The sequence below is a fragment of the Chrysochloris asiatica genome, unplaced genomic scaffold, assembly GCF_000296735.1.
Source record: "Chrysochloris asiatica unplaced genomic scaffold, ChrAsi1.0 scaffold00062, whole genome shotgun sequence".
NCBI lineage: Eukaryota > Metazoa > Chordata > Mammalia > Afrosoricida > Chrysochloridae > Chrysochloris > Chrysochloris asiatica.
Genome location: NW_006408580.1, coordinates 6,292,092 through 6,315,839, shown reverse-complemented (window position 1 = coordinate 6,315,839; position 23,748 = coordinate 6,292,092). Strand labels below are relative to the sequence as shown.

Below are 23,748 nucleotides of genomic sequence, written 5' to 3'. Positions count from 1 at the left end.
TGGGCTCAAGAGTCCCCTGGTCTTGCAACAATGCTTAGTCACATATATTTTATAGTCTACATCGTGGAGGTATGATATTGACAAGGGGGAAAGAAAACCACAGTCAGCACTTTAAAGATACTCTCTTTTTATTTCAAAACATGGGAATAACTCAAAAACTGAGTCTCAAGAATGAAAATATATATTTAAGCCAAATATTTGGAAGATGAGCCAGCTTGCCATTTTGGCACCAAACTTCACATGGACAAGTGACGGTTACAGAATGATGCTTGTGACATGGTTAAAACTATAACACACCAACATAGATTCATACTTGGTTGTCTAATTTGCATGCATGAGTATCGGATATTCTCCATGCCACTAGAACCCATATGCCCTTTTCAAAATCAGTGGAGGATCCACATTTGTACAGGTCTTTGAAAGTCTGCTCCCTTCCAAAACTTTTACCATGATTTATATGACAGAGCCTTCAGGTGTCAAATTATTTTTGCCACCTTTACTTCCCCAAAGTCAATGCCAAATAATAATTATAGCTGTCCAAAGTTCCAGCATGACATAAGAAAATTTGTTTGTTAATTATTTTTAATATCAATTAGCTAGTTGTGAGTAAACCTGGCTAAACATATCCACATGCTTGGTGTCTGGAATTTGAAATTGGTAATCTTTTAGCAGCAATGGCAACCTTAGACCAAAATGACAAAATTACAAAAAAGCAGCAGAGGATGTTCTGGAAAGATTTGGACTTTCTTGCTTTCCATAGTAAATTCTTCCCCTTCCCCCATAAGCACCAAACAATGACAAACAGACCCACTCTTGAATGAGTAGCCATTTTTTTCTCATTAATATTGACTTGTTGAAAACCCAAAGAACATTCAGAGCCAAGGGGGAAAAATGTCTAAATCTGAAAAGGAACCAAAAGAAAGTGTACCAGGGAAAAGAGATAGGAACTGAAAACAAGCTCCCAGAGTATCTCTGTGTCAATAAGCATGTAGTCCTTATTACTAGAATATGCAGCATCCCATGGGAAATGCTGCATCGTTCATGCCTCCACTCTTCTTCTTGCCAGTCCCTTCTTGATTGATTGAACTGCCTTGGCCAGAGGAGGTTGTTGCATCCAGAAGTTACTTGGCAGTGGGCCTCAAGAGCTGCACTCCTCGCAATGACAAGAGAGGATGTACCGGTAGGTGGCCGTGAGTCGCATGCCCCCTGAGCAGCGCAGCCGCAATGCCTTCAGCTTGGAGGTCTGGGGTCTGCAGCAGTGACAGGAGGAGCGGAAGGGTTGCTTGAGGACAGTGCTGAAGGACACCAAGGGCTCAGATCGTGATGCCTGGCTGCAGTGTCCCTCACACCTGGCCAGGAGGACCATCTGGGGAGAGAAGAAACAGTAGTTACCCTGCAGGGATGCCAAAACCTCAACTAGGTACTTCTGTGTCAATGGAAAGACTCTATTGTTGCTAGATGCCATCAAGTTGACCTATGATTCGTGGTGATCCCATGTATGGTCCTGCACCTTCGCTATGATAAGATGCAGATGGGATCTTTGTGATCTAAAATGTTCTCGTTGGCTCGTTTTTAGAAGTAGATTGCCAGGCCTTTCTTCATAGCCTATCATAGTCTGGAAGTTCTATTGAAACCAGTTCAGCATCACAGCAGCATGCTAGCCTCCAATGACAGACAAGTGATAGCTCTACTTGAGGCACATTGAGCATTGACCTGTGTCTCCCTTGTCGAAGGCAACAATTTCACCACTGAACAAGCAATGCTTCATTAAAAGGCCCCCACACCTCAAAAAAACTGCCTTTCCAATTCCTGCTAGATTAGACTAGTAGCTATCAGCCCTGGTTGAACATCAGAAATTCCTGTTGTTGTTGTTGTTGTTGTTATGTGCTGTGGAGTCGGTTCCGACTCATAGCGACCCTGTACTGGGTTTCTGAGGCTGTAAATCTTTATGGGAGTAGAAAGCCTTATCTTTCTCCCACAGAATAGCTGGTAGTTTCGAACTGCTGACCTTGTGGTTTGCAGCCTGATTTGTAACCACTACGCTACCAGAAATTCCTAGTAAACTTTAAAAGAAAAATCAAAACTCAAAGCAGGGAGGTTGGCTGAGAAATTATCAAGACAGGAGAAGACACAGGGAGGAGTGTAAGAGTTAAAGGGAATAGAGGTAAATACTGTTACATACACAAGCTGTAATACCAGTGATCTATATGGTTAGACACATGGACAGATACACAGGCTGAATGTGTTTAGGAGGGAGAGTGGGGATATACCCACAAATATATCGAGGTTTGACAGGATATTTGTACATGAGTATTTACCTTTGGTGCAAACTTATAAACATAATATGTTTCTCATGCTTTGGACATATTATCAGAAGGGACCAGTCCCTGTGGAAGGGCATTATGCTTGGTAAAGGGAAGGGTCAGCAAAAAAGAGGGCAACCTCCTATGCGATGGATTGACACAGTGGCAGTTAGCAATGGATTCAAACGTTAACAATTGTGAGGATGGCAGAGGACTGGGCAGTGTTTCGTTCTGTTATGCATAGGGTTCTATGAGTGGGAGCCAACATTTACCTAACAACATCAACTTTTGCTGCAAACATATCCATAAATGTGGTGAAGCATAAATAGGGCAAAATTATGAAAAAATCCTGAGGGAATGAATTACGAAATACCCTGAGGGAATGAATTGCTTGGGTCTGGGGGCTCAGGACCATAGTTTCAGGGGACCTGGTCAATTGGTATATCATAGTCCACAAAAACAATATTCGGCATCCTGCTTTTCTGAGTTGTTGTTATTAAGTGCCATCGAGTTGATTCCAACCCATAGCGACCCTGTATATTAGATAATCTCTTTGATATCCCATGCGAGTAAAGTTTTGCTAAAGGTAATACAGAAACAGCTACAATCATACATTGACAGAGAACTTCCAGAGGTTCAAGCCGGATTCAGAAGAGGCCGTGGAATGAGGGATATCATTGCTGATGTCTGATAGATCTTGGCTGAAAGCAGAGAATATCAGAAAGATGTTTACCTATGCTTTATTGACTACGCAAAGGCTTTTGATTATGTGGATCATGACAAGCTATCATGGACAACGTTGTGAAGTATGAGTATTCCGGGACACTTAATTGTGCTCATGAGGAATCTGTACCTGGACCAAGAAGCAGTTGTTCGAACAGCACATGAGAACACGGAATGGTTTAAAATTTAAAAAGGTGTGTGACAAGGTTGTATTCTTTCACCATGCTTATTCAACCTGTATGCTGAGCAAATAATCCGAGAAGCTGGGTTCTATGAAGAAAAACGTGGCATCAGGATTGGAGGAAGACTCATTAACAACCTGCGATATGCAGAAGATACAACCTTGCTTGCTGAAAGTGAAGAGGACTTAAAACATTTACTGATGAAGATCAAAGAACACTGCCTTCGGTATGGATTACATCTCAATGTAAAGAAAACAAAAATCCTCACCACTGGACCAATAAACAACATTCTTATCAACGGAGAAAACACTGAAGTTGTCAAGGACTTCATTCTTCTTGGATTACCTATCAACACTCACGGAAGCAGCAGTCAAGAAATCAAATGACGTAATTGCACTGGGCGAATCTTCTGCACAAGACCTTTTTAAAGTGCTGAAGAGCAAAGATGTCAGCTTGAAGACTAAGGTGCGCCTGCCCCAAGCCATGGTATTTTCAATGACCTCATATGCATGCGAAAGCTGGACAGTGAATAAGGAAGACCGTAGAAGAATTGATGCATTTGAGTTATGGTGTTGGAGGAGAATATTGAAAGTTCCATGGGCTGCCAAAAAAACAAACACATCTGTGTTGGAAGAAGTGCAATCAGAGTGCTCCTTGGAGGCCAGGATGGCCAAACTTTGTCCCTCATACTTCGGACATATTGTCAGGAGGGATCAGTTACTGGAGAAAGATATCATGTTTGGTAAAGTGGAGGGTCAGAGAAAAAGAGGAAGACCCCCAATGAGATGGATTGGCCAAGTGGCAGCATGGATGGACTCAAGCTTGACAACAGTAGTGAGGTTGACTCAGGATCAGGCAGTGTTTCGTTCTGCTGTGCATAAGGTCGCTATGAGTCGGTACTGACTTGATGGCACCTAACAACAACTATAATCGTTGAAATTAAACAAAGTTTGTTTAAAGTAAACCTGATGATCTGTTCTGTAAACCTTTACTCAATTCACAATAAAAAGTAAAAAAAAAAAAAAGAAGAAGAAGAAAAGTAAAATCAAGGTGTGTACATGAAATGTATTTGTCAAAAACCACAGGAATATACAGCACAGTGATTGAACCCTATAGATTTAGTTTATAATAATTCACTAATTGTAACAAATGAATCACACTAAGGAAAGATGTTAATAAAAGAAGAGACTGTGTATCTTGGTAGGTGGAGTGGAGAAGCATATGGAAATTATCTGTTCTTTCTGAGCAAGTTTTCTATAAACTGCTCTGAAAGTGTGTATTTAAATTTATATATACATGTGATAGAAATATATATCAACACATCAATACCCAAGACAATGAATAAAATTTCAGATCAACTGAATTAAAATATTTGGGGATAGGATCTAAACATCTATATTTTTTCCAGCTCTATAGGCAATTGTAAAGTGCACTGAAGGTTTGAAACTATTTCTGAGACCCACCGTATTAATTGTTGCTGTTATTAAGTGCCGTCGAGTCAATTCAAAATCAGAGCAACCTTGTACAGGGCTTCCAAGGGGCAGCTGGTAAGTGTCAACTGCCTACCTTTTGGTTCACAGTCCAGTGATTACCCTATAGCACCACACTATAATAATATACAAATACAAATTTAAAAAACAAGTAAAGTTCTGCTGCCCAATGCCAATTTTAATAGACTCAAAATCTAGAAAGTCTCTATAAATTGCAACCAAGGAGTAAAAAAAGAATGACTACTTAAAAATGGAAAATTCTTTCTTATATGTAGAGAATGTTGTTGTTAGGTGTCTTCAATTTCATCTCTAATCCTATATGCAAAAGAGTGCAATACTTCCCCGTCTTGTACCATCCTCACAATAATTGCTAAGTTTGAGTCCATTGCTGTCAATCCATCTTATTAAGGGTCTTCCTCTTTTTCTTTTTCTCCAGGGGCTAGTCCCTCCTGATAACATGTCCAAAGTATGTGAGACAAAGTCTTGCCATCCACAATTATAAACAGCATTCTGGCTGTACTTTTTCCAAGATAGATTTGTTCATTCTTCTGGCATATATTCAATATTCTTCACCAGCATCATAATTCATAGGCATCAATTCTTCTTCATTCTTCCTATTCACTGTACAGCTTTTATATGTATATGAACTGATTGAAATTACTATGGCTTGGGTCAGGCACACCTTAGTCTTTATTGACATCTTTGTCTTTTAACACTATAAAGAGGTTTTTTTTGCAGCAAATTTATCCAATACAGTACGTCATTTAGTTTCTTCCACGGACATTTACTGTGGGTCCAAGTAAAACAAAATCCTTGACAACTTTAATACTTTCTCTATTTAACATGATGTCGCTTACTGATATAATGAGGGGTTTTGTTTTCTTTATGTAAGGTGTATTCCATACTGAAGGTTTTGATTTTCATCAGTAAGTGCTTTAAGCCCTTTTCACTTTCAGCAAGCAAGGTTGTCATCCGCATATTGCAGGTTAACGGCTCCCCTCAATCATGATGTCTCATTCTTCTTCATATAGTCTACATTCTTGGATTATTTGCTTATCAAACAGATTGAATAAGTATGGTGAAAGGATGCAACCCTGACACACATCTTTTCTAATTTTAAACCATTCACTATCTCCTTGTTCTATTCAAGCTACTGCCTATTGATCTATGTACAGGTTCCGCATGAGCACAATTAAGCATACTTATATTAAAACTCTCATCCACATCCATGGCTGATGACAACATTGAGCAGGCAGATGAAATAATTCTGTTGAATAGATGGATCATTTGCAAATCAGCCATGACTCTGCCTATGAAATAGTTCATGACAGACTTGTATTTCATGAAGTTTGTGCAAGATGAGTACCAAAACAACTTACAAAAGAGCAAAGATAGAAGCATTTGAACACCTGTAAACAAAATTTGGAATGATACTCAAGGAAGGTAAAAGTTTCTTTAAAAAAATTATTACTGGTGACAAGACATGGATTCATCATTATGAGCCTGAAAGTAAATGGCAGAATATGGAATGGAAACCTCCTCAATCACCGACCAAGAAGCTGGAAAATTGATGCTATCAGTTTTCTGGGATTCTCAAGGGACAATATGAGAATACTATTAGGGAAAAGGTTCAACAATCAATAGTGCTCTTTACAGTGAAATGCTCACTGAAGAGCTGAAGCCAAAACTTCAGATTAGTTGCAGAAGACTGCTATCCAAGGGCTTTGTGAGCTTGCATGGCAATGCATATCTGCACACCTCTGCCCACACTGTTGTTGACATTCTGTAAAAGCTTTTTGTTTTGTAGGGTTAAAGAATCTTCCCTATAGACGTTCACCTGTTTGGTCGCCTGAAAACAGCCCTTTGAGGATGAAGATTCGTCTCTGAAGAATAAGTGAAGTTAGTGGTACATTTATGGCTTGCAGCCCAGCCTAAAACATATAGGTTATTGAAAATACCATGGCTTGGGTCAGGCTCACCTTAGTCCTCAAACTGACATCTTTGCTCTTCAACACTTTACAAAGGTCTTGTGAATATGAAAGCTTATTGACAGATGGACAAAGTGCATTGAAAAGCAAGGAGATTATGTTGAAAACTGATGTGTTTGTCTTTTCTAAAAGTTGATTAAAATAAATTCTACAGCCAGGATGTGGATACGTTTTGACTCACCCTTGTATTATGATCCACACTGTAGAGTGGCTATGCATAGTCAGTAAAACACAGATAAACATTTTTCTGGCATCCTCTACTTCAGTGAAGATCCATCTGACATCAACTATGATATCCCCTCATTCCACATTGTCTTCTGAATCCAGCTTGAATTTCTGGCACTTTCCTGTTGATGTACTGCTGCAATCACATTACCTTTAGCAAAAATCTTCTTACATTTGCTATTAATGGTATTGTTTGATAATTTTCACATTCTGTTGAATCACCTTTCTTTGCAATGTACACAAATATGGATCTCTTCCAGTTGGTTGGCTAGGTAGCTATCTTCCACCTTTCTTGGAATAGACAAGTGATTTCTTCCAGCATTGAATCCATTTGTTCTAATATCTTAATTGGTATGAAATCAATTCCTGGACCCTTGTTTTTGTCAATGCCTTCTGTGCAGTTTAGACTACTTCCTTCAATATCATCAGTTCTTGATCACATGCTACCTCCTCAAATTATTGAACTTGGACCAGTTTTTTTAGTACAGTGACTGTATTCCTTCCACTTTGATTTGATATGTTCTGTGTTGTTCAATATTTTGTCCACATTGGTTTTTGTTGTTAGGTGCTGTCAACTTTGTTCCAACTCATAGTGACCCTATGCACAACAGAACAAAACACTATCTAGTCCTGTGCCATCATCAAAATGATTGTTACACTGGAGCCCATTGCTGCTGCCACTATGCCAGTCTACCTCATTGGTAGTCTTCTTCTTTTTTTGCTGACCCTCCACTTTACCAAACATGATGTCCTTCTCCAGGAACTGGTCCCTCTTTATTATATGTCCAAAATAAGAGAGACCAAGTCTCACAATTCTGGCTTTAAAGAGCATTCTGGCTGTACTTTTTTTTTTTAAATACAGATTTGTTTGTTCTTCAACACCATAACTCAAATGCATCAATTTTTTTAAGGTCTTCCTTATTCATTGCCAACTTTCACATGTGTATGAGGCTATGGAAAATACCATGGATGGGGCAGGTGTACCTTAGTCCTCAAACTGATATCTTTGCTTTTGAACACTTTAAAGAGGTCTTGTGCAGCAGATATACCTAATGCAATATATCATTTGATTTCTTGACTGCTGCTTCCATGAATGTTACCAGTGGATCCAAACAAAATGAAGTCTTTGACAACTTCAATCTTTCTCCATTTATCATGATGTTATTTATTGGTCCAGTTGTTCAGTTTTGTCGATAGAATCCTTCAAAATTATAAGTAAAGGATTGAATTTTTTCTTCAGTTATCTTCTCTTGAGAAATGCCCAGCATGTTCTTTCCTTTTCATTTTCTAAGTCCAGATCTTTGCATATTTCATTATAATACTGTGTCTGCTTGAGCCATCCTTTGAAATTTTCTGTTTAGCTTTTACTTCATCATGTTTGTTATTTTTTTAAAGCTTTAATTGTGAATTGAGTGATAGTTTACATGGGAGAACATTGGTTTTGCACTCAAACTATCGTAATTTGTTTCATTGCAATGATTACAATCCCCTACATGCATCATCTTTTTTTGTTTTGTTTTGTTTTGCTTTGTTTTATGTACGCAAAAACATGCAGGAATATATAATTGTTTAAACAACCAAAGAGCACATTCTGAAAGCCAGCCTCCTGGCCACCAGCACACAGCCTTTCTCTTTTCATGAGTCTAGAGTACTCAGCTCAATCTCTCCAGGCCATCACCTCTGCCTCCATCTCTGGTGTGGTTGCATCTCTAGTTAGCATCCCACCTTCTGCTCTTACTCTTTTCTCTTGATGGTTCTAGAGTCCTCTGTTCTTGGAATGTAAGATTAACTACTCTGCTCTTTATGTTACAAAACTTCTATCTACCTTTACAGTTGTGATAATCACAATTAGTCATGATAACCATTACTCACTTTTGAATCAAATATATCGTATCCCCATTTCCTTTCACCAGACCCATCTAGACAAGATAAAAACTACTCAGTTGGGATTCTGCTCCCCTACCCCACTCTCCGCCCCCCACACACACACTCTGAAACTAAACTCCTTCTTGAACACTTGTAATCCAGCCACTTTGTGCCTTTATAGCCCCCTGCTGCCATTTTAGGTAGCCAATGTCTAAGTTACCTATCCCTATCAGCCCTGTGTACAGAGGGGATAGGCTTGATCCTTGATGTGAAGACTCCTTCCCTCTCGATAGGGACTTTGAGCTACTACATCCATAAGTATAGGTCAAGTTCATCAAATTGTAGCAGTGTACACTTGCTTCCTTTATCAAATTTCTTTATCTTTCCTCTAGTGGAATTCTGATCATCAAGTTATAGTTTCTGAAGAAGAAATAGAAGGCAATCTGAGTAATACTTAGGAAGAAAATTCTGAACACTACAACTTGGGATGATACAGCCTTGCTTGCTGAAAGTGAAAATGACTTAAAATATTTATTGATGAAGATCAAAGAGCAAAGCCTTCGGTATGGACTGCATCTCAATGTAAAGAAAACAAAAATCCTCACCGCTGGACCAATAAACATTTTTATCAATGGAAAAAAGATTCAAGTTGTCAAGGACTTCATTCTTCTTGGATCAACTATCAACACTCATGGAAGCAGCAGTCAAGAAATCAAACAACATATTGCATTAGGCAAATCTGCTGCACAAGACCTTTGTGAAGTGTTGAAGAGCAAAGATGTCAGTTTGAGGACTAAGGTGAGCCTGACCCAAGCCATGGTGTTTTCAATAACCTATATGCATGCGAAAGCTGGACAGTGAATAAGGAAGACCATAAAAGAATTGATGCTTTTGGTTTATAGTTTTGAAGGAGAATATTGAAAGTGCCATGGGCTGCCAAAAGAACCAATAGATCCGTTTTGGAAGCAGTGCAGCCAGAGTGCTCCTTGGAGGCCAGGATGGCCAAACTTTGTCTCTCATACTTGGGACATATTTTCAGGAGTGACCAGTCACTGGAGAAGGATATCATGTATGGTAAGGTGGAGCGTCAGAGAAAAAGAGGAAGAACCCCAGCAAGATGGATTGGCAAAGTGGCAGCATGAATGGGCTCAAGCATGGCAACAATTGTGAGGCTGGCCCAGGATCAGGCAGTGTTTCATTCTACTATGCATAGGGTCGTTATGAGTTGGTACTGACTCGATGGCACCTAACAACAACAACTTGGGACAAATAAATGAAATAGGAACACAGCACATTTTCAGCCTTGGAACAACACTTCTGCACTTGTGCTCTAAAGGAGCCTGAGATTTTTGCAACCACATCTTCAAAGTCATTTAAGGTAAATGTTAGGATGTACCCATACTGACCATCTCCATTCCCAAATGTACATTGTTGTTGTTGTTAAACACCGTGGAGTCCGTTCCGACTCATAGTGACCCTGCACAGGGTTTCCGAGGCTGTAAATCTTTATGGGAGCAGAAAGCCTCATCTTTCTCCCATGGAATGGCTAGTAGTTTCGAACTGCTGACCTTGAGGTTAGCAGCCCGATTTGCAACCACTACGCTACCAGAGCTCCTTAAAGCTTAAGCTGGTATAATAGTAGCTGTGTGTTCTTCATATCAGCTCTTAACCTGCCCTTTGTAAACAGAATCCATTAAGAATCTGATGAAAACTACCAGTGTTATCCCCAAACAAATGTACTTAGGCACACATTTAATATTTTGCATTCAGTCTAATGGGGTCAACCAGAGGCTCATTTATAATTCCAATAACAGCTGTTCTAGCAAGTGTTCGTATACTGGAATTGGAAGCCCTAGTTAGGGTAGAATGGAGCAGCTTGATTCATTATGCTATATAACCCTGTATACTGGGGTGGGATTGGAAAGTATTGAGTTTGTTAGTTCATATTCTTTTGAGAGGGTCTTCCTTACTGAATTTCGTGGAGAAAAAGTTGTCCTAGAATTCCAGAACTGACAATAAAACCATAAAATGTGGAACTATGCAAATAAAAAATGGGAAGGTACATATTTGTATGAAACCATTTTTACATTTATCTTAAGGTATGTTAGAACTAACAGTCATCATTAAAGACTCATCAGCTACTACCTCTGACATCATCCTACGGGATACCATTAAACATCCACAGATTAAAAGAAGAAAATGGTCTGTTTATCTTTCCAAAAGGAGGAAAAGATGATATCTTAGGCTAAGTTCTCTAGAGGAGCATAACCAGTGAAGAAAATATATATAAATATATTGAGAGATTTGCAAGTATTTCAATGAAATGACTCATGCAGTTGTGGAGAATGTCAAGTCCCAAATCCACAGGTCAAGCATCAGATTTCAGGCTTCCCTTAACTCACGTGTTTATAAGGGCTGATAAACCCAAAATTGGCAGGCCAGGCAGAAGGCTGCTGACTCATGGGATTACAGGAGCTGGCAAGTCTCCAAATCTGCAGGTAAAGTGTCAGGCTGCTCACATCTCAAGAATCAGAGGTTAAAAGATGACAAGTTGAATGTAAGATTGAAAAAAGGCAAGCTTTGTCAGAACATACATATATATTGGATGTAGGCACACTGCCAAGAAAATTCACTTTTTAACTGATTGGTTGCTCATGTCAGATCACAAAGTAGAGAATTAATTACATAATATCACTGAAAATCATGGCCTAGCCAAGTTGACATATAACCTTAACCATCACACATGACTGCTGGTAAATACACATTATTAACTTCATTATTTGAGAAGATACTGGGAAAATGTAGAAATCACATAACACCCACTAAGGCAATATGAGATACTAGGAGATAACCAGCATGGCTTTGTGAAGAATAAGTTGGACCGTATCAACTGACTTATTTTCTCTGAAAGATCACAGAGACAGGCAGAACGTGGCATATGTAAGCTGTTTTGATGTTATTAAGCTTTTGATTCTATTCTGCCAACTCTTCACATTGAATGACAAAGCAAATATGATCTGAATCAGATTTGGAAAGATTATGCCTTAAACCAACCCCATCCCTCTAATGAGAGGGAAAGTTCAAGGTCTTCCCAATCTCTTTTTTCTGAACATGCCAGTACTTTGAGTATTATTAAGTTTGCTGATCTCTGATCTGGATCATCTATTAGGGGGATTAAGCAAATTCAAAGAGTCGCCTCTCAAAATGGAATGGCAGAGATCCAGTTTAGGTCTGGGTTGATACGGCAGACCTCTATCAAAAGACTACACTCATAAGGGCCAAAGACAAGGTGGTGCATCATATCCAAATAGTACATATACAGGTGAGTCAAACTTAGATCTTAAATTAGCAGGTGATCGGCACTGTAAAATGACCAAGTCAGCAATGTGGGGCCATTTATAGAATAGCTAACTTAATAATTATTCTATGGATTTTTTTTCCAGAAATCTCAAGCTCTGGAGAATATGAATTCCAGCACTGGCCTCTTTTCCTCAGGAGCTGGACTTTCTGAGCAAGGAAATGCGTAGTATGAATACCTTCAGTGGCTGCCCCTTGCTTTCAGAATAAAATAAAAAATCCTGAACAAGAATTAAGGTCCTCCATTATTTGGGTCTTGCATATCTTTCCAGTCTTACAACTGTTCCCTTACCCACTCCTGACTCCAACCAAGCTAGATAAATCCATAGAACTATCTTGAATTCTTCCTCCTGCTTATCATTGCTCTTCTCATTCCTATGTCAGGAATGTTCTTCCTACCTGTTTCTGTATATTGAAATCTCACCTATCCTCTGTGACCAAATTCAAATACTCAAGGAATTATAGCTGAAGGGGTACTGAGCTAAAAAACTTTGGGAAAGAGATCGTGAGGGTAGTAAAGCACCATAGTGAGTATAATTAATGCCACTGAATTGTCCACTTAAAAATGGTTACATTAACAAACATTTTGTTGTAGATTAAGTTTTGTCACTAGAAATGAAAAATTAATTTCAAATGTCCCCTCTGCAAAGAAAAGACTATTAAACAGTTATTGGACTCAATACACACAAATTTCCTCTCTAAGAGATTCTCACTATGTAGATCATGTCTCAAAACTGACAACAATATTAAAATCTAGCTCTCTCTTTTGTCTGTGTGTTGTTGAATGAGCAAAGCAGGGGCCTTGGAAGATAAGATCTGCAAATGGGTGTGTGGTGAATAATGAAAGGGATGAATGTCTGCTTTGTGGGTTACTTCTTGATAGTACACATTTTAGTTTTTGTCACCCCTCACCTGTGCTTCAGCATTTAATAAATCTCTTCTAGATCAGAGTTTCTCAAATTATAACGTGCATGTGAATTAGCTGAGGATCTTGATAAAATGCAGATTTGGATTGAGTAGGTCTAGGGTGGGTCCCAAGATTCTGCATTTCTTACAAAATCTAGTTAACATTGATACTGCTGGGCTGCAGACCACACATTTGTTTTTCAAAACTTAAAAATAAAACTTTATTTTGTTGTTGTTGAGAATATACACAGCAAAACATACACCAATTCAACAGCTTTATATGTACAAGCCAGTGACACTGATTACACTCTATGAGTTAGCACACTTTGAGTAGCAAGGTTTCAGATCCATTAACGTTTCAGCAGTGCTGCTCTAGATGGATTACTACATGGTGATCATTTAGCTATTTATATTAATTGCAATTAACAATTGTATAGTGCTTTTCACTTATCTTCAATTTACAGGTGAGGTAACTTAAGCCTTAGAGCATTTTTAATAACTTGCCCAAACTTATATATCTGGAAAAAGGCAGAGCTGGAATCAAACCAAGTTCTGTCTAAAACCAAATCCCTAATCTAAACCACCATAATACTCTGTCTCCTGATATTGAGATATTTTCCTTAGGCATGTGCCAACTCATACCCTTCTTGAGCAACATTGACCTGCCTCTGGGAACTCTAATCATATTACAAGTCAGAGACATGCAAGTTGGACACTTTTTTTTTGTGTGGTATCCTCGGACATATCATCACCACTCTAAAATTATGCAGAGCTAAATCTTCCACGAGTCATGACAGCCCTAGATAAGATCTCCTCCATTGACAAGACTCCACTCACTGGTCATTTGTGGGCATCCAGGACTCCACATTTACTGCACGATATCACATTCCAACTCCTTGTCCAATTCATCCTAAATTCAATAAGCATTTGGCACCTTCAAACATCAGTTCAATTTCCCAAATACATTGACTATCAGTTTGTGATTGATGCTTATTTCTTAAATACAGATGCTGTGGCCATGTCATTTACTAATACGGGAGAACTCCTCTGCATTTTGTACTGCACTTAACTGCTTTTAGCAAAGATCTCCCACACTATTCCATTACCAAATCAGGAAAAATGAGCTTCTGAAGGTAAAGGCTATAACACCCTGTGAAACACCTTTAGAAGAGTGAATCCAATTGTTGGATTTTGCTCATCTGATCACTGATTTTCTGTTGACTTCTCACCACTCAGGTTGATGATAGTTTTTTTTTTAAGCTCAACTTTCCATAACCAGTGGTCTGATACCAAGAAGCTTGGCATTGCCCTCAGAAACTCCTTTATATTCCCTCCAACCTTGGTTCCAGCTGGATGTGAAAGTTAGTCTCTTCTAACATGAATTTGCTTAAGGACAGGCTCCTTCATTATTCTAGTCTTATTTCCATATGCTGTGGCTAAGAACAAAAAATGGTCTGTTGTTAATAACAATAAATAGTAGTAATGCATTGATATATAACTTGTTATTGAACATTTACTAGAGTCAGGCACTGTGCCAAGCCAACTTGATTCTTAATAATAATTTCAAAAGGTGAGCACTTCCCATCTCACAAATGAAGAAATTAAAAGACAGGATACGTTACAAGCCCAAGGTCACAGGTACAAGGTAGTGCCAGGATTCTTAACTGAGACAGCCTGATTTACCAACTTTCTCCTAATCATGAGGCTATCCTGTTAGACAATGAATGTGAGTCTACCAAGCCCTCACGTTTCATAAAATGCACAAGTTGGTCAAAGGCAAGTTCTGGCCACAGAGTGAGGATTGTAGTCAGCTGTGATTCCTGAGTCCAGATCAAAGATTACAGTTAAGTCCCTGCCCTCTTTGGCAACCTGCCACTGTTCTTAGAGAATTATGTGTTTTCCTGCAATACACAATGACCTTTTGAGTGAGAGAAAACAAAAACACACACACTTCTTGTTGAAAGACTACTGAAACTGGCAAAGTCACTTTCCTCTCCTGTCATGTGGAACCCTTATAAAATCTTGGTTTAGGCTGTGGCTAACTTAGTGTCTCTATTAGCATAAAAAATAAATATGCACCTTTACTATCCTAGAATGGGATTTTGTATATTTTAGCTCAAGTAATGAATGGGTTACATGGTGGTTCCCCAAAAATCTATATGTCTACCTGGAACTTGAGAATGTGGCCTTATTTGGGGGAAAGGGTCTTTGTAGATGTAATTAGTTAAGGCGTGGAAGGTGAAATCATCCTAGATTATCTAGATGAGCCTTAAATCCAATGACGAGTGTCCTAATAAGAAGAGAAGTCACATACAGAAAAGGGTAACACAGAGGAAAAGGATCATGGAGACAGTGATGCATCTACAAATCAAGTAATGCCAAAGATTGTTGGCATCCACCAGAAGACATCACCACTCATCTGTCAGTTTGTCGTACTGTGGAGGCTTGTGTGCTGCTGTTACTCTGTAAGCTATGCCACGGGTATTTTAAATACCAACAGGGTCACCACGGTGGCTGAGCTTCCAGAAGAAGACAGACTAGGAAGAAGGAAAGATGGACTGCTTCCGAGTAATCACCGAAAACCTTATGAATAAAAATGGAACACTGTCAGCATCAGAATATTGAATATTGAAACATGATAAAGAACACCAGAATATTGTCATATAGTACCAGAAGATGACCCCTTCAGGTTGGGAGGCACACAAAACATGACTGGGGAAGAGCTGTCTCCTTAAAGTAGAGTTGACCATGATGACACGTTTGGAGTAAAGTCTTTGGGACCTTCATTTGCTGATGGGGCACAACTCAAGACAAAAAGAAACAGCTTTAAACATCCATTAATAATCATAAAATGGAGGGTCAGAGAAAAAGAGGAAGACGCCCAACGACATAGATTGGTATAGTGGCAGTAGTTGTTGTTGTTGTTGGTAAGTGCTGTCGAGTGGGTTCCAACCCATAGCGACCCTGTATAGGGTTTCCAAGGAGCAGCTGGTGAGCATTAACTGCTGACCTTGCAGTTCAAACAGCTTTACAGTCTGACGCATTAACCCACAGCGCCACACCAGGACTCCAATAGTGGCAGTAATGATGGGCTCAAATGGAGCAATGATTGTGAGGTTGGTGCAAGACTGGGCAGTGTTTTGTTCTGTTGTGCATAGGGTCGCTATGAGTCAGTACCGACTCAATGGCACCAACCAACAACAACCTCAAGACAGGAGGGAGACATGAAACAGATTGTCCCTCAGAGCCTCCAAAAAGAACAAACTCTGTGATGCCTTAATTTTAAACTTCTGGCCTTCAAAGCTTTAAGAGACTCCATGAGTGCTGTTTTAAGTCATCTAGTTTGTTGTCATTTTTATGGTATCTCTAGGAAACTAAAAGCAGCTGCATTGGCGTCAATTCCAAGCCATAGCAATCCCATGTGTATGGATTTTCTGTGACTGATCTTTTGGAAGTAGATTCTCTCGAACCTCCAACCTTTCAGTTAGCCCTAAAGTTTGTTAACTGTTTGCCCCACCCAGGGACTCCCCCATCCTAGGCAACTAACAAGCCCCAATTGAGCAGGAAACATATTTCGTCTTTTTCTCAGTAGTGAACTCTGTAGACTTTGAACTTTATTTTATGGCACTCTTTGAAGCACCCACTTTTCCTTCAAGATCTTCATTTATCTGTTTCTTCTCCCTTCCCTTCTCACACCATTATCCCCCACAAAATTAATAAATGACAATTTAGCTTATCTCTAGGGACCCAAGTCAATCTCCAAGGAGTCTGTATCAGGCTGAGATCATAAAGAAAGTTGCACCCAGGCAACAAAGAGACATTAGGGGCATTTTGAGCTTTTAAAGAATGGGTGGGAACTCAGCTCATTCCAACTGGGAGCTGATCTCTTAACGCTAGTCCCAAATCACATTTGTTTTCTGAGACCTTTACCCATAGAATACTTCCCTTTTCTCTTTGACTTATAAATTCGGAGGGTAGAGAACTTGGACTTTCTTTTTATCTCCAGCAACTATCACAGTGCCTACACATGACTGGGTAAGTCAAAAAAAAAAAAAGCATTGCTACTAGAGATACATACAGTTTCATAAATGCACAAGTTCGTTCCAAACAGTATTCAAACTTGTCTCTGGGATCAGTGAATGGCTGTAGACAAGTTTTCTCAGTAATAAACTTGTTTTAGTCTCGTTGTGGTTTTTTGTTGTTGTGTGCCATCAACTCAGTTCCGACTCATACCTTATCTGAGGAGTGGCTGTTGAGTTTGAACCATAGACCTTGCAGTTCAAACCAACCTCGAAGTCAAGTGCTTATCCTACAGCGCCATAAGAGATACATACTTTTTGTGCCATGGGGGAAAAAATGACTTTGAAGTCAGGCTCGTATCAAATGCTTATCAAAACTCAAATGGACACCTGCCCAGATTATTGAAGCTTTGCAACAAGTTTATGGGAATGTTGCCTTCACATAAAACAACAGTTTTTAGAAGGATCAAGCATTTTAAGGAAGGTTGGGAAGACTTCAAATTTAAGTTCAAGGCAGAGAGGTCAGCTCAGAAGGGAATGGTGATTGCTTTTAGGAATTCCAAAGGGGTAATCTTGATAGATTTTCTTGAAGGACACAGAACCATTATGGGAGCTTACAATGAAGAAGTTTTAAGAAAATTGGAAACTGCATTGGTAAAAAAAAAAAAAAAAAAAAAAGGCCAGGAAAGTTGCACTGAGGAATTTTTTTCCCATAATAACAATGCAGCTGCTTATTCTTGCAGGATAGCAAGGGCTAGCCTATGAGAATCTCATTAGGAAATCTTAACCCATCCACTCTACACCCTGATCTTGGAATTTCTTTTAGTTCCCCAAACCCGAAGAACATTTCAAATGAAACAATTCGAGTCCCAAGAGGATGCCAAATCCTCTGTTTTGACATGGTGTAAATCAATGAGCACAGAATTCTTCTGCGGTTAGGAGGGTTAGAGAGATGGAAACACTACCCTCAGAAGTGTATCGACCCAGGGGAAAGATATGTCAAAAAAGAATTAGCTTCCTTCACGTGTTGATATTTTTGTTTAATAAGGATTTCTATGACTTTTTTTGTGATAACTTTTTACTGACCATCATAGACATTCAATATAAATTTATTCCTTTAAAAAACATCAAGCCAAGTAATCAATTAACTTGATAATCCTAACTCCCTTTATTCTTCTTAACACACCGTGAGCCTTGTGGGCAGTAGTAAGAAATAGCTAGGAGATCCTAACAGCTCCCTTAACTCTTGATATTCCATGCTCGTTTTCTTCTGAGAATTCCTCACGGTTAGCTTTGTCCCTTTAATCTACCTCCTCCTGCAGCTCCTACCTCTTACTTCATTCCTCCTCACCCTGACTTTCCCACCAACTCTAGTGTCACTTAAGAATTCAGACAGCCACTCTCTGGTTCCTAACCCCTAGCATGGAACTTCCTACTTCTCACCCAACTCAGACTTCAGTTTCTACTTGTGGGTCACAGGCCTGCCCTGTGCCTTTCTTTCCCAACCTAAGTCCCTGAAAACCCCTTTGGGTCCAAGTTCCCAACTTGCCCCTTCCAGTCCTCTCATCTGCCACTCACCTAGGAAGGGAGGTCAGACTGTGGGATCTGTTTCGCTTAGCACCCAGCACAGTGGCTTATATTACTTTGCTCTTTTGCCCTTATGGTTTCAGTGTTTAAAAAGAACAACACTGAGGTTCATTTTCCTAATCCTTTAAGGCTATGGGAGATCCCAACAGTTATTGAGATCTCAGTAGTGACTGAAATAGAAAAGTGAGTTTAAACACCTGTCTAATTTATAACTTGGAGTCCTAGTGTGGAGCTGTAGGAATAAAGCACTGAACCGCAAGGTCGGTTTGAACCACAAGGTCAGCGTTTCAAACTCACCAGCTGCTCCTTGGAAATCCTATATGGGGTCGCTGTGAATCAGAACCGACTCAACAGCACTCGACAACAACAATTTTATAACTTGATTACCAAGATCATAATATCTGTTACTACATGTCTATTATACACTGAATGGTGGCACTCTACTATAAGCACTTGACTGCTAACTGCAGTGTCAACCATTCAAACCCAACAGCTGCTTCACAGGAGAAAGATGAGGTTTTCTGCCTCAGAAACCCTCTGAGTCAGAATCGACCCGATGGCATTCAGTGAATGTGAGTGATATGTTGCATGGTTTACAGACATTATCACCAAGGCCCATAACAACACCCTTACGTAGGCAGTGCGAGCTCCACTTTTCATGGGTAGAAATTGAGGCTCAGAACCACGAATTACCTTCCCCCAAAGTACTGCTGTGGTGCTGTGGGATAAAGCCCTGGACTACAAGGTCTGTTTGAACTACAAGGTCGGCAGTTCAAACTCACCAGCCGCTCCTTGGAAACCCTATACAGGGTCGCTCTGAGTCGGAACTAACTTGACGGCAGTTCACAACAACAAAAGTCACACATTTGGCAAATACTGGAGCTGGAATTGGAAACCAGGTCTGTTTCATTTCAAAGCCTGGATTGCCTCAGTTCCCTTAAAGACTCCTCAGTCAGTCCATTTCCACTAACCTCTGACCTTTTGCTTATTTGCTCTACAGACTAAGTTGCTGTTATCATTGTTGGCTGCTGCTGAATCTGTTCCCAACACATGGAGACCCCATGCACAACAAAATTAAATGCTACCCAGTCCTGCACAATCCTCATGACTGGTTGTAGATCAGAGCATTGTTTTCATTGGCTGCTTGTCAGCAGTGGATCATGAGGCCTTTCTTCCTAACTCATTATAGTTTGAGAGTTCTGCTGATCTGTTTCCATAGCCTTTACTCACTCAGATTTCAGAAAAATATGATCTCTTATGAAGGTTTTAAATGAACCAGACACTCCCACGGTCTTTTGTACCCAACCCTAGGAAGTGTCATCACTGAAAGTCATCAGGCATGTCCTAAACTGTGGCCACACTATGCTCCATGGTGGGTCACTGTAGTCAGTCTCTTGTGCCTGATTCCGTCTCAGCCCTTTCCTGGACCACACTAGGAGATGAGCTGTGATGACTGGTCAGTTGCAAGTTCAGGGCCAAGGTAAGCTGAACAGTCTCATTAAAGACTCCCAGAAAAGCTTTTCTTTTCTTTTTTTTTTATGTTTTATTGTGAGTTATATGATAGTTTACATGAGAGAACCTCAGTTCCATATTCATTCCATCGTATATCATTACATTGCCATGGTTCCAATCCCCTCCATGCATCATCTTCCGACCAAAGGGCATATCCTAGAAGCCCGTGCTCTACACTCCTCCCTGCCCCCTCAGTCTTCGGCCCACAGTTCCTCTCCTTCTCTGGATCCAAAGTTCCCAGCTGCTTCATCACTCCATGTCATCATCTCTGTCTCCATCTCAGGCATCCCCGGTTCTCTGGGTGGGGTCCCGTTCTCGGCTTTTATGTGTTGGTGGCCCCAGAGACCTCCGCTCCTAGACTGGAGAAATAATCGCTCTCTTCCTTACTACAAAACATCTACCCTTGCATTTCCAACACTCACAATCCGTCTTGATAACCATTATTTACTACAGTATTGCACGTAACCCATCTGTATTTCATTTCATCAGCTCCACCTAGACAAATTGGATAGTACTCACTGGTGATTCTGCCTTCCTCCATGCCCCCTAGGTCTAGGTTCCCTCTTGAAAGCTTGTAAGCCAGTTACTTCTTGCCTTTGTAGTCCCTGCTTCCCCATTTGGGTATCCAATGTCCAAGTTGCCCCTCTCTGTCTACTCTGTGTGTGGAGGGGGTGGGAATGTTTCTTGCTGTAAGGATTTGTTGCCTCTTTTGTGTCACTGCATTCATATGCATAGGTTAAGTTCATCAGCTTGGATCAGCTCAATCTTCTCCCCCCCCACCGCCCCCTCTCTTTCTTCTCCTGGTTGAGCTCTGATCATCCAGTCCCGGTCATGTGGGTGTCATCTGCAAGTGTGGGTGTTCTTGTGCACATGCCCTCTCTTCCCATCAGCCAGCAGCTCCATTCTCCACTTGAGTCCTCCGTGGACACGTCACTGACTCTGGGCCCAGGAGTCCTCGGGTCTCCTTGCACTGCTTGCCAACCAGGTCCCCAACTGGGTCCACAGAAGCCCTTTGAATATTGTGAGGCTTAGCTAGCCACTTCATTGCTGCTTTTACCCCATTTCTCCCCAACGATGATACGTGTTTACCAATCCGAGCATGCATTTCCACCGAGTCTCAGTTTTGGGGGGGCGGGGGGGGGGCTACGTTGGTGGGACCCGACCGACTGCCCCAATGTCTCCTAGGGGAGCGACCTGTTTGTTCCCGTAGTAGCAGTGCATCTGTCTCCATTGTGTTGTGTTTTTCCTGTAGGTCTTCCATTCAAGACGTATCTTTTGTTCTTCTCACCGTTCCAGTCTCGTCAGCTCGTCCCTTCAAGTGGGGATTTCTCATCTCTGGTGATCTGGATGTGGTTCTTGTTTCTACCTATAGTTTTATGTATTGCAAAGGCTCCGCAGAAAGCCTCGTTCACCAAGAAAAGCTTTTCTTACTATGTCTCCTTTAAAGAAAAATTTCCAAGTATAAATCATTACCAAAGCATTATTACCAGAACTTGAGTCTGGACTTCTAAATAATGATTCCTATCATTATGGAGTCCTGGTAATGGCTCTGTAGGATAAGCACTGGACTGCTAATCACAAGGTCGGCAGTTCAAACCCACCAGCCGATCCTCAAAAATCCTATACAGGGTTGTTATGAGTCAGAACAAACTCTATGGCAAATAAGAACAATCATTATGCTTGTACTCCTCCAAGCAGTAGAAAGATGACTACTTCCAGGATACATGACATTAAGCAACCTACTTAGTACCTTTTAGTTTTCTTTGCCTGTAAAATGGGAATAATAATGCCTGCTCACAAGGAGCTCTGGTAGCATAATGGTTACGAATCGGGCTGAGAACCTCAAGGTCAGCAGTTCAAAACTACCAGCTGTTCCAAAGGAGAAAGGTGAGGCTTTCTGCTCCCGTAAACATTTACAGCCTCAGAAACCCTGTACAGAGTCGCTATGAATTGGAATCAGCTCCACGGCACATAAACTCACAAGTTTGCTGGCAATAATTAGAAAATAGAGTATGAGGTACCTGATACATATTAGATACTCAAGCAGGTGCCCTCCCTTCCCTGAGCTTGGATCACATGCTCCTCTTCATCCATTTTCTCAGGGCCAGATGCTCAATCAGTGTAGGCCAGGATGCAGTACAATTGGACAGGCAAACAATAGGCACACATCTAGCAAAGAGCTCTTAACCATGATGCTGGGGAGATTTTTGCAGAGAGAAAACCTGTTAAAGAATTCATACCTTTTCATTTACACTAGTCTGTTCTTTGTAAAAACCCTGAGGGCTGCTTTCTAGGTATAGGCTCATTGTTTTATTCCAGGCATCTAAAGATGAACAATCTCATTAAATGAGACTCATTAGAGAGAAGACCAGGCCGAGTTTGTGAGAGTTAAGAATTATAAAATGCTTCAAAATGAAAAACAGTTTTTGTTCCTGGATAAATAGAGAAAACCTAATCCAAAAAAGATCTCGGTAGTTTAAGATTCTGCCATGCAAATTTTATGGCCAAGGAAGAAAGTTTTATAATTACAAGCATCATTTACATAAAGCTATGGCTATATATGGTATAGTTTGGGATGTTTCAAAACAGATTGTTCCCATGAAATTACAAACATTTCTCCTACTATCACAATTTTGTGCTGTTATTTCCCATGGCATTCTGGAAGAAACAAAGGTAGATTAAAGTGTCTTTCTAGGACTCACATTCAAGCACTAAGAGTTTTGGGCTTACAGTTAAGGTGGTCTCTTCTTTGAATGTAATAGTGTTAAGGTATCGTTCCACCATTTCTCCAAATCCCTCTATATTGTTTTTCAGTTTTTATAGATGTTCCTCTCAGTTTCTGCTCATCATCACATTAACACTTTCTTTGAAATAACTATAATTCTTTAAAAAAATTTTTTGATTATGGAAGATGACACAACAGAGAGAGAAGTCATCCAGAGAAAAGGAAATACTAAATGCTAATGCTATCTGCAGAGTCCTAGTGTGGCTCTGTGAGTTAGTGAGCTGGACTGCAATGTCGTCTTGAACCGCAAGGTCGGTGGTTCAAGTTTACCAGTCACTCCTTGGAAATGCTATATAGAGTCATTATGAGTAGGAACTGATTTGGAAGCACTTAACAACAACAACACCATGTTGTCTACTTCTATAGGGGACAAGAAGAGAAAGCTAATAATTGTTCTAGTCAACCTCACTCAGGTCTGCAACTTTGAAGCCTTTACAGCAAGCTCACTAGCCACTCCTTGGAAACCCTATACAGGGTCGTTATGACTCAGTACCGACTTAATAACAACAACAGTTGTAAAAGTACTTCCTATTGTGTTTCTCAATTTTTTAGTTTTCTTTTCCCAAGAAGAGATTGCAACTTTGTAAAAATTTAAGTGAATCTATTTACTACCTTTTTTTTTTTTAGTTCTACAAGTACATATAAGAGCTAAATAGTTTTTTCTAAGTGGAAAAACATCTTTTTTTTTTGTCCATAATCATGTTGTTGTTGTGAAGTGCTATCAGGTTGGCTCTGACCCATAGTGACCTTGTACAGGGTTTCAAGGGAGCAGTTGGTGGGCTTGAACTACCAACCTTGTGGTTCA

At 40.2% G+C, this 23,748-nt stretch overlaps 1 protein-coding gene across 1 annotated transcript in view; it reads right to left on the bottom strand.

Annotated features, from left to right (window-relative positions):
* Nucleotides 1–1,138: 1,138 nt before the first annotated feature.
* The window catches only part of NDP (Norrie disease (pseudoglioma)), a 52,525-nt gene continuing 29,915 nt past the window's right edge, over nt 1,139–23,748 (bottom strand). Inside the window, exon 3 of the mRNA XM_006864254.1 lies at nt 1,139–1,366. Coding sequence (XP_006864316.1) covers nt 1,139–1,366 — 228 coding nt within the window. The remainder of the gene's footprint in view (nt 1,367–23,748) is intronic.